Genomic DNA, 12,086 nt, shown 5'->3' with positions numbered 1-12,086 from the left:
GTGTGTGTGTGTGTTTATAATGGTTTTGGTTGGACAGCGGCTGTCTCCGCTGGCTCTGACTGATTGGCCAGTGTTCCAATCTTGGCAGCTGACCCCTTTTTCAACTGGCTGCAGTGACATATGGGGCCATAAACAACACACACACACACACACACACACACACACACACACACCAGGAGCAGTACTGCACGCCGCAGAGAGAGGTGCTGGAGTAAACCTTTATGGAAAAATCAAGAAGCAGTCAACTCTTAGCTTTCTTGTGCACTGCTTTGTTGCAAACCTTAAAGTGCACTCCTCCATCTGTATGGAGTATCAGTATCCTCCCTGTTACAGAGTAGCTTCAGTGACTGAGGTAATAGCATGCTTAAAGGGATAGTTTAACATGTTCCTCCCCCTAAAATCACAAGTAATTTTTAGTGCCCACACCAAACAAACAAGATACAGCATGTTCATCAGTGAGCTTTAGTGCTGTTGGTAGGGGTATATTTGAACTTTCCCAGTTGGCCACCAACATTGTTAGACATTAATAGCTAGTTAAAGTTGTAACATTAGGTTACCAAAAATTTAATGTCAAGACAATGTCTAATACCAAGGTCAATTTGACGTAGAGTACTGACAACAGATGATGTTAATATTTTTTTGGTTTTAAAATGTGTTGTTAATTTACCAAAATCCAACGTCTTCCAAACGTCTCATGCCAGTGTCATCTTGACGTAGAATTAAGACATTCAGTCATAAGGTATAGAGAATAGAATATTAGACATTTAAAATATTGTCAGCCCGATTTTTATTTCAACCAAATTTTAATGTCAGTCTGACGTAAGAGTCCACTGTTTTGCCATCTGGGTGGACAAAGCCAGGCTAGCTGTTTTCCCCAGTTTCCCGTGTTTATGCTAAGCTAGGCTAACCACGTCCTGTCTCCAGCTCTGTACTAAACACACAGACACTTTCTGAAAGGAAAAAAAAAAAAAGTAAATATATAAAAGAGACGTACCACCTAGTTTTCTTGTAGCTTCAGATTAATGTAATATATTTGTATTACTAAGACTTATTCTTTTTGTTTCATTTAGGTTTGTGGTTGAAATGGTTCATTGAATTTCATCGTGTGTTCTGTCTCTTGTTTGTCGTATAGAGTGGTGTGTTGACAGTGAAGGTGGGTAGGGATCATGGCACCTACGTCATCAACAAACAGACACCAAACAGACAGATCTGGCTCTCTTCTCCCACTAGGTAAGACTGGAGAAACTCCACACTCGCATATCTTTTCCCATATTTTATTATACGCTGAGTGTGACACACGCTTCACACCATCACACAGTGGTTCTCCGTCATCTGCCTCAGTGTCTCTACAACACTAACATCTGTCTACAGCTGTCTTTTTTCCTCCGCACTGCAGCTGCACTGTTCTGCTGCTGTTCCACACAGAGCTGTCCAGACTGCTGCAGAGTAGAGCCACTTTTTCTCTGCATCTATACAGATGGAAATTTTAAACGTATGGTCTCTGGAATGATGGGAAAACAATAAGAGGAGTAAACTCTCATTGATCCTCTATGGATTTAAAGGTTCAAGTTTGTTGCAACATCACAGAGAGGTGTAGTCTGGAATAGTAGTTCCACTGCGAACTGCCGTCACACCAGCATTAATAACAGTGACATTCCAGACGGATATCTATGAAATTACCAGTATTTGTTGACTGATGGTAGACATTAAATTAAAACATGCTTGCAACCACTGTGTTTTGTGAAAAGAATTAGAAGTTTACTGTCCATGCTGTAGACTGTCTGGGTGCTGCACTGCCCTCGTGGTTGAGTTCCACCTCCTTAGTTTCATCAACACCCATAACTTAACAGGTTAATTTCTATGACAAAAAATTGCAAAGTAACGTGAAATACAAGAGGCATTTCCTTTTAGTCCAGTGTTCCACTAACTATTATTCCACTGTTCATTTGGAAGTGGTGAAATTTTAATGCTTTGTGTTGTATTGATCTTGCCTTTTGTATTTTCTGTTGACTTTGCTGACAGACAGCCAGTTAGCTGCATTAGCATGCATAAATATAGCACCCACGGCTCACCCTCCAGTCTCCACTAGTTAGCCAACGTTAGCCTTGCCTGCTCTGCACTGTACACCACACCAGTCAGGTGGGAGTTAGCTAGTGGCGCTGCGCATTGGGCAAAATACTGCAAGTAATGCTGTCCTGTTGCCGGCACAGTGTTGCTGGGGTACATGGTGGCGTGCCTCCAGTCTCCCCCTAGGTAGCCCCAGTGAGTAAATGGCTTAATTTTGAGTAGCAAAACCCCTGTAGCAATGCTATCTATGTCAGCACCACTAGCCTTGCTGACACTGCTAACAGCGCTAACAGTAATAACCAAAGGGGTTTGTGGATAAAAACTGAGCTGCTTAATCACTAGGGTGACTTGTGCAGAGAACAGAGGGTGGCCTCAGTGTTTCTACAGCAACACTGTTAGGTTTGGACGGAGTTACAAGCAGTAATCACTAAATGAGCAGCAACGCTAGCTGACTTTAGCACCCACCACACCCGGGTGGTGTGCAATGCAGTAAACCAAATAGTAGAAAAATTAACCTTTAGACAGACATGCATAACTGGCCAGAAATATTCTTGGCGTTGACATCCCCAGTCACCAAGATACCAGCATCAGCTCTTTTGGGAGGTGCATGTATGAAATGTTTAGTCGTTCTCAGTGTGACTATACACTAAGGCCCTGTTTACATGTGTTTTGGCTGTAGTATCACAAGTGGACAGCTCTAAGTACAGGTGTAAATGCACCCAATGTGTCCTCAATGCGTCTTGACATCGGATCGTTCAGACCACATTCGGAGGTGGCCTGTGCTGCATATGGGGCAGTTAGTACAAGCTGACACAGACACCAAAATGGCTGCACTTGTCAATACCTGTTACATTAGCATAACATTAGCCATGTGATGTCAACAGTTAGCCCTGTCACTGCGTGCGGTCAGAGTCTCCCTAACTGTCCTTCGCCTGGAACTCACACTCTTGACACAGTAGTCTCCTAGCGCTGCAGAGCCAGAGGGATTGTGGGGTGTGATTGTCTCATGATAAACAGAGAGAGAGCGCAGCGATGAGATTAAGTTTTACCCATTTTAAATATTAATGGCTGTAAGTGTGCATATAGCATGACAAAACTCCCAACTTTTAAAACAAGGCATTTAGTCTTTGCCAACATAAGTGATGTATGTTTATTTTGTTTGCATGTAGAGAAGGGATCTGATCAAAAGTAATCACCCAAGATGCACTCTTATGCCATGTGTGAACAAACAGACTTTGAGCAGTCAAACTGTGATCCAGTCACTAAAGACACATGTTAATACTAGGGCTGAACATGCTCTAAGTCCTCATAGACAGAAATAAAATACAGTCCTCACAAACTGTAAATCTCTCTTGTATATTGAAGACACACCTGCCTATAGAGAGAATCAGGCTTTAACCTGAGCCCAAAATACTGCTTCACTTTGAGAATTTATTTGTGTACCATTATCTGAAATGGAGTAGGGATATCTGGCACAACTTCACCTATGTGTAAGGTGCATGGGGAAGGTAAAACTGCTGAAAGGTCAAAACCTTAGTAGTGTAGCTGTGATTTCCTCCATGGTGCTCTTTCCTCAACACCGCATTTGTCTTATTGCTTGAGACATAATTCTTTGAGATATGTGGACAGGTCCGTAGCTGTAACCCTTACTAATTTCCTTTCCTCTGTTTTTACAGTGGACCAAAGCGCTATGACTGGACAGGTCAACGCTGGGTGTACACTCATGATGGTATGAGCCTCCACCAGCTGCTTTCGAAAGAGTTTTCCATCATCTTTAATAAAAACATGGACTTATCTGAGCTGCCCTATTCCTGAGCTCCCACACCTCCTAATGACCTGCCTACCTACAGTATCACTACTGCAACATGTGACACAACTATTTGATCATATTAGAGCCAAAGACACAGAGTATATATTTACAACTCCACAATAACCCATCAACTGTAGCCTTTAGGAGAGCAGTTGTATATAATGAGCGATGTATATGTGTGAGCCGCTCTGTTTATGTTCTATAAGTGTATTGCACATTTGTATTTCTTGGTGATTTTATTAAATACTTGGAAAAAAAGTTCAGTTCAGCCACATTCAGTCTCCATATAAACTCCTCAGTGAACTCTACCACAATTAAAGCTCTTCATGTTGTCTGGTTTTATTAAGTTTCACAGAGAAAGCTGACTGCCCACATGCAGTGTGACCAAAGGGCACAGTGCAATCTCTTATAGAATTCCTCAGGATGTTATACAGTATCATCTCGCCATATAACAAAGGAGGGGCATTGCAAAATGTAAAGTACAAAGTCCAGAAGATGATGTTGCTTCAGATGACACTGAATTGGCTTTTTATTTAAAGTTTAAAGTTCTGTATCTACAAGGGACTCTATTGGTTTAATGGTTCTCCAGCATGTAATAGGACATGGGGGAAGGGATCATAACATGCATGGATATATTGGCTGCAGTCATAGACGGAAAGTTTATAATTTGTCTACAGTTTGCCAAATTGTGTGTAATTTAACTTACTAATTACCATTTTGTGATACATTTCCCCAAATTAAAGGTCCAGTGTGTAGAGTTTAGAGGCATCTATTGGCAGAAATGGTATATAATCAAAATTATGTTTTCATTAGTTAATAATTACACAAAGATGAGAATCGTCTTTTCGTTACCTTAGAATGAGCTGCTTACAGTATATCTACATGCTGGGCAGGTCTCGACCATGGAATCTGCCATTTTTTGTAAGCCTAGTTGCCCAGAACAAACCAAACCAAACAGAGGCCTACACACTAGACCTTTAAGACTTTGATCCATTATTGCTGCGGGATATCTAAATTCAGTAACTATATCAATCATTTTCGCCTAGATGAGAATGTCCACATGAGGTTGTACACTGTTTTTTGGAAAAGGACATCCTTCTATCTTGCCAATGTTCAACCTAGGACGTTATTATCAAGCTACTACATGATTCTCTGTTTCTTAACATTAAAGGAGCTATATGTAATTAATCTAAAGCAAACAGTCATAAAATCATCCTAATATGTCACAGAGACTAAGGAATAATGTTCATATAACATACTGATCTCACCGACAACAATAGTACAGCCAGAATATTCGCATTTAAAAAAAATTGTTTACAGCAGCACGGCAAGCAGCATTAGCAGTGTCCCGGTACATAGCATTAGCAGTCTCCTCAGCTGCATCCTGGCAGCAGTGTTAGCAGCAGAGAAGCCGGACTTGCTCGAACGGTCTGCTGGAAAACAGAAGATCAAGGACGCGGCGACACGGCCCTGCCACGGCAGCCGCCCGTGGGCAAACAAATCAGTCTCCAGCGTGCCGCTGTCCAGCAACCTAGAATCTGTAGGGGAGGGGGGGGCAGACACGACTCGCGGCAGTATTTTGAATTTGAGTGTAGTAACCGTTTTGGCCACATTCTTACATACAGCGCCTTTAAGATTAGTTATATTTGCTTTAATTCATTCCTGTGGTACCTGTTCTTTTAAATGAATCAAAAGATGTGGCACAAGTTCAGATGGCCTTGTATACTGACACAAGCAGGAAATTGAAGAGGCCAGGTGAGTGTTCCTTAGGGGAGTCAAATTATATTAGGACTTAAAGTTGTATTGTTTTTGTTTGACAATTTGCAAATACTCTCTTTATTCAAAACTTTAATTGTATAGACCAAATCCCCATGACATAGCACTAAAAACAACACTTCCCAGTAGACAACTGACCATTGAATTCAACTGCAGTATATGGTTTAACACAATATTTCCACCTAACTGATGTTTCTGCTGTGCCTATTTTATGTCGGCCCTACTGTGTTGCTTTGCTGAGTCTTTGTTAAACCAAATGTACTGGTACAGAAACTACGCAATGTGCTTAGTTTCCAGTCTTTGGAATCGCCATTGAGTGTAACCAAAGGGGCAAGTTAGTGCTCTATAAAGGGTTGCCAAATCTGGTAGACTTTGTTTTCACACCCTCTCAATGAATGAATGTGATGTTGCAAGCTGTTAAACACAAGGTCAGAACCTTTCATACCAAAGAGTGCGGTCGGTGGATTAGGATCAGGTCTACTCAGGATGTCTGATAGTGACTGAAAAATGTTTTGCCAGCATGTTGTGGCTCTTGGGCAGTGCCACAGCATATGGGCTAATGAGGCTGGATACTGTACACAATGGTTGCATGCTGGACCAATATTTGGATACATTTTACAGAGCTTATTTTTTGATAAGTGAAGTCTATTTAGAATTTTAAATTAAAAAAAAGTCTAGCACAAACTAAAGAAGAATGCACAAGTAAATGGGCTTTTGTCCATGACTCTTCCAAAATAGCAACCCTCAAAGTGTTAACCCAGGCTACTTTTAATAATTATAATGATAATAACAATAATAAATATACAATCTAAACACAGAAGTGCGTTATAGGTAACAGGTGCCTGCTTTGATCATTCGATTTAACAAAAATAAAGATTCAATTGGTGAACTGATTGGTAAATTAGGGAAGGATGCAGTTTTTCATATATTGATGAAAATATTCCAAATATACACTAAAGCTGATGTTTTTAAGAGGGGCCTTATTTTAGGTTGCTAAAAACAAACCAGTTGAGATAGCTTTTGCTCAGCACTGTTTTATTTTATGGATGTGATGCAGGGTTTTCCTACCCATAAGTTACTGTAAACAAACATTGTGAGTTTGTCTATTAAGGTACATTTGTAGTATAGTTAATAGTTAACTTCTGCTCCCTGTGTGTCTGTGTAGGTTAGCTTCAGATTTTCTCTTCAAATATAAATGTATACTTTATGATTTCTTTCATTCCAGCCCAATTGCATGAACAGATGAAGTATTAGAAACACTTCAATGAAAACTTTCCTTTATGATTGATTTAATATTCAGTGTTAGCACCACTTACATACAGGACAAATGTGGGACTATGCTCTGCATGTCACTGTGTAACAGACGTAGAAAGGTAACTGTGTGTTTGCATGTTTCAGAAGTGTGCCACACAGGCACACACTTGACTTTTGCATGGTGCACATATGAAAAAGACCACACAAGTGCAGATGTTGGGACAGAGCCATTGGGTTGTCTGTCCTCAAAGCCTTGAAACATGTTCCCTGTTTGGCTCTTTCACATTAAAGGCTCCAAAGGTTGTCTCTCAGCTCTATTACCTGACAAAAGTGTCAACACTAGACTATAAGACACTTTACTTCCATAAAGAATGACAGCCACAGTCATTTACATTCCAGTGATATAGCCCTCTAGTGGATGTTGTAATTATGACGAGTAAAGAAGGTCAGGTGACATTATTAGAGAGTGTCCACAGGGAGGAAGGGTCGGCCACCAAAACATCTGACTTTAACACACGACACAACCGTTTTGTTTCTTTTAACAAGACTATGGTCATTCCCCGACCTTAACCAAGGGTTTATTATTGTAACCATGACCATGAGGTTCCCCTTTAAGAACATATTTTAGTCCACGATGAAGTGATCTTTCTCTAAACCCAACATGGTTTGTTTTGTGCCTAAACCTAGTCAAACAGATTTATTTTTGAAATGATGAATTTTTTGAACATCTTTGGTAGGCACAGCCAGACTATATCATACTGCTGAAAGGGGCAACAGAGCAGAACAGGCTTTAAAGTGCCGCTTTTGACAAGCAATGTATTTTGTTGCTTAACAAGCAACTTGGTAAGACATTGTCCCACAAATTGCAAAAAATGCTAACAGATTTAGAAAATTATTTTTTAAAAAACTATAGTTATAAATAATAATAATAATTATTATTATTGCATTTAGAATTATGTTACATAATTCTTATAATTTTTAAGCACTCTTACATGGTCATTTCATTGTTTTAATTTTCTTCTTTTAAAATAATTTTCTTGTTTTTAATTTTCTCTTTTTACTAATTTCTTGCTAAGTTTTTGGGTCATTTCTTCTTTCATTGCTCACTGCCTTCTTCCTATGTTTTTAAAAGAAAACAAGCCAATTTGCTCAGGTTTCAAAGGGTTCGTTTGGAGCACTTTTTTGTTTTCAGATTCTCACTCTCTACAATGTCTGTGCATGGCAGGTACAGTACAGTGCAAAATTGGGAAATATTATGGAAATTGGGAACTAAACTATGGTTTAGGTTTAGCTGTGCGAGAGGAACCAGTTTGTTCATGTTGGCTGACCATGTTGGATATCCAGTGTTCATAAGTGTTCTGACTGGCCACACTCGAAGATGACATCAAAAACTGTTCATCAGAGAGAGGGGGGAGATGTGATAGTGTTGAAATATGATAACAGTCATTCACGTGATAGACATTCACAGTGTTGTGCTCAGTTTTTCACATGAAAAGTGTCAGAAATCATCATGTGAAGAATGAAAAAAGAGAGCTTGAGTGCAAGAAACTGCAGTTCTTCAAATGTCTCCTTGAAGCAGGCTCCAAAACAGAGTTAACCCCCACAGACCCTTGTGTCAAAACGCCTAACTTTACAGCATAACTAAACATTTTTACGGCCCTATTGGCTAAATTCAACAGTTATGACATCTGTATGGGGGCTTAATTTTTTTATAACTCTCCTGTACGTATTTTGAGGGCCCAAAGTTATGCATACAGGGCCGCTCAAGTGACAGGCTGTCCATGAGGTGTCGTAGCACTCTATGAGTCAGATCCAACCCTTGCTCCTTCACAGCTCTGCCCTGGCGTCCAAATATGGTCACTTCTGGCTCCAAAAACCAAGATGGTGATGTCAAAATGTCGAACTTCAAAACAGGAGTCCACAAACCAATGGGTGATGTTATCACAGTCTACACTTTCTCACCTCCACAGCTGACCAATCACTGAAGTGGGTGTGAATGTGGGATAGTTGATTTCAGAGTTACACTAAATGTTGGCACTGGACATAAATGGTGAGGTGCTGAACTGTCCAATCTGGACATAATTCCTGGGGGTACTGGGCTGTGTTTTTGCATCAATAGGAATGCACATAACAAAGTACATTTGCCGTAGCCTACTTAAAGGAATATTTCACCCACAAAATGAACATTTAGTTACTCACCATGTATTATGTTGACTTTGTGATGAAAACTTTGTTTTTCTCACAGGCCTCCACAGTGAATGGAGAATCCAAAAAGATTAACATTCTTTTATTATTGAAGTAAGGGTGTGTGTTTAACAACAGCAAAACTATATCAAAACATCACTTTACAAACTCTCACACAGCTCCTGCAGTATAACACAGGTTTCATTTATCACATGCTCAGTGCTTCCCAAACACGTGCATTTTCGCAAAAATGTTACAATATCCTCCTGAGACCCTGGGTCCTCATATGAGGACATTACTTCCTGCACCTTATACTTCATCTTGCTTAACTTAGATCTGTTGTCCTCATCTGTGGACAGTTTTTTGTGCCATCTAGTGGTAGTAAGACCACAATACACTATGTACAAACAAGATGGCAGCCATCTCTGATAAGTCAGTCTGCAGCCTATCCCGACATAAAAGTGGACAAGGTACAAAACCTGATCACATTTAATTAATATTAATTAATAATGTTGGTATTTTGATATGGCAACAAATTTTGCCAATTTTAGCAACAATAACAAGCTATGATGGTGTTAATTGTCCCCCCCTCAAACGCAATGAGCTAATTTGTTCGGTTTTATGAGCTTTTCCTGAGATTTGAAGTTTAAAAATGGTCAAACAGTGTGCATGGGGTACATGCAACTCCGACACAAGGTATCCTGAGAGGCTGGGCAATGGGGTGTATTTTTGACCCTTTCCTAAACCACATCTCAACCGAGAAAAGTGTCTCCTTTGGATAAAGTTGTGCGGTAACGTTAGACCACAACATCAGCTCAAGTTGAATAAGATTAACAAGGAGCTCTACATCGGTTCTAAGGTAAGTCAACATAGTGTTTGAGGCAACATATTGTCACTTTGCTATAAAAAAAAAAAAAAAATTATATTTAACATCTCTAGCTAACGTTAACTAACGTTAGCTAAAGTTAGCCTAACTTTAGCCTAACGTTAGCTCCTAGCTGCATTGTTCATCATGTCACCTTGTTTGCTGGGAGTTCATTAGCCTATTTTGTTCTAGTTTTTGTACTTGGGTGATCGTACATCATTGTTAGCTGTTGTCCAAAGGGCTCTAGTTAAGCTAACCGCAGAGGTAACAAAGGTTGGCAAACGTTATGCTGAATGATTCAATGTAAATACTGTAGCACCAAACTAACGGAGAGACACTCTTGGTAAAGATGGTAAAAAGGCCGTTATCCTTTTCTCACATTCTGAGCTAAAAACCTTGACTTCAGTGGTACTTTCATTTGCTGTCTTTAATGGTGACGGCAACGAGATGCGGTTTATCACGCTTACACTGTGACGTGTAAATTTTGGCTTGTAATTTAAGCTTTTCATCGACCTTCTCAACAATAAAATGATTAATATCCTTCCAATGCGTAGTTTAGGCCCTTTTGGTTACTTCTCAATGACATCTGATCGTTATGTCTGCAAAAATCATCAATTGCCTCCTGCGAAATGCCGTGTACTGTGACACCTGCCATAGCGCCGGTCACTGAATGTTGATAGTTTGTCCGAGTGAGTGGAGGGGGGCGTGGCTTAGCCATAGGTCAATTAGGAAGTACTCCTTTGAGGACAAAGGGACTTTGTTATCATTGGCAATGTTTATTTTTTTTCAGATCCTACTGATCCCAAATAGCTAGGAGAAATTAAAAATGCATACTTAACAAAAGTTCGGGTCTCAGGAGGATATGAAACACTTCCTACCTACAAGTAGTGCACCCTGAGTATGCCTGAACATGTGCGTGTGTATGAGCTCCACTCCACAAGAGTTCAACCACACACGTGTGTCCAGGCATGCTACTTGGCTATGTATGAAAAAGTTTGTAGTGACGTGTTTTCAATCATGTTTTTTTTGTTTTTGTTTTTAGCAAAAATATGTGTTTATATGACTTCCATTCATTAAGAATTCTTTTGGATTCTTCCTTCAGTGCAGGCATACAAGAAACATAAAGTCTTCTTCAGGAATTCAACAGAACACAGGGTGAGTAATTAATATACAAATAGTCGTCTGGGGATGAAGTATTCCTTCAGCAAAGTATAGGCCCCCATGAAACCCCTAGATTGTACAAGTGACATAATGCAAAAGACAGAAAAAAACAGTAAAGCTGTGTTCACAATGAACCACAGCTGTCTGTGTTTGAGGTTATCTGTCCTGATAAAATATTATGTGGGTGTCAATGATTGCCTGCATGCATTCAATTTGAGAGCAATCTAGATTCATTTATATATTCATATGGGTAAGAACAATTCAGTGGTAAGTACCATCCAAGTTTCAAACAACTTCTCCACCTATATATAAGCTATGTGCTCATCTGTTGGCAAGTTAAGTATGAGCTTGTCTTCATTATGAAAAAACAGAAGACCAATGATGTTGTCAAAGTTCAACAACAGAAGTAGATGTTTTTAATGAATATAGGAACACTAATATGAAAGACTAATATCATGCACCAGCATAAAAGGATATCGAGGATTGTTTCCAAGACTTACATTAAATTTAAAATGTCATTTAAAATGACATTTTCCTTTATCCTACTTAACACACTGTACACTGTGTGTTTTTACCAGCAGGTTTCTCCTGACATGACATTATGTACTCAGTTTCCCAGAGATCACTCATGCTCCGGAGTGGATCCAAACTATGATGATGTTACAGTGACAGTCGAATCAGGTCACAGAAGCTTATGATGCAACCATGACACAATCCCACACTGCCCCATCATACAACACCAGTCGTCTTCATCCTCTCTGCAGACGCCATGATTAGGCTCATGGCTCAGATAACATGCTCACTCATGATGTTTCTGTGTGTGTCTGTGTGTTCCATTTGCACCATAGGTTTATTACAGTGATATCCCTGTTTTCATTAATCTGGCGGGGAGCTCCTGTCCAACAGGATCTTTGCTCATCCAGGGAATCTGGTGTTTGATCCTCCCACCAGGTCTGATCCACCAGCATA

At 39.9% G+C, this 12,086-nt stretch overlaps 1 protein-coding gene across 1 annotated transcript in view; it reads left to right on the top strand.

Moving 5' to 3' along the window:
• Nucleotides 1–4,183, top strand: part of fxn (frataxin) — a 14,119-nt gene extending 9,936 nt beyond the window's left edge. The window contains exons 5-6 of the mRNA XM_050049962.1: nucleotides 1,133–1,230; nucleotides 3,744–4,183. Coding sequence (XP_049905919.1) covers nucleotides 1,133–1,230; nucleotides 3,744–3,882 — 237 coding nt within the window. The 3' untranslated portion in view covers nucleotides 3,883–4,183. The remainder of the gene's footprint in view (nucleotides 1–1,132; nucleotides 1,231–3,743) is intronic.
• Nucleotides 4,184–12,086: the final 7,903 nt, after the last annotated feature.

This window comes from Epinephelus moara, chromosome 8 (assembly GCF_006386435.1).
Source record: "Epinephelus moara isolate mb chromosome 8, YSFRI_EMoa_1.0, whole genome shotgun sequence".
In the NCBI taxonomy this organism is placed as follows: domain Eukaryota; kingdom Metazoa; phylum Chordata; class Actinopteri; order Perciformes; family Serranidae; genus Epinephelus; species Epinephelus moara.
Note: the sequence above shows the minus strand (reverse complement) of the source record. Positions and strands in the feature narration are given on the sequence as shown.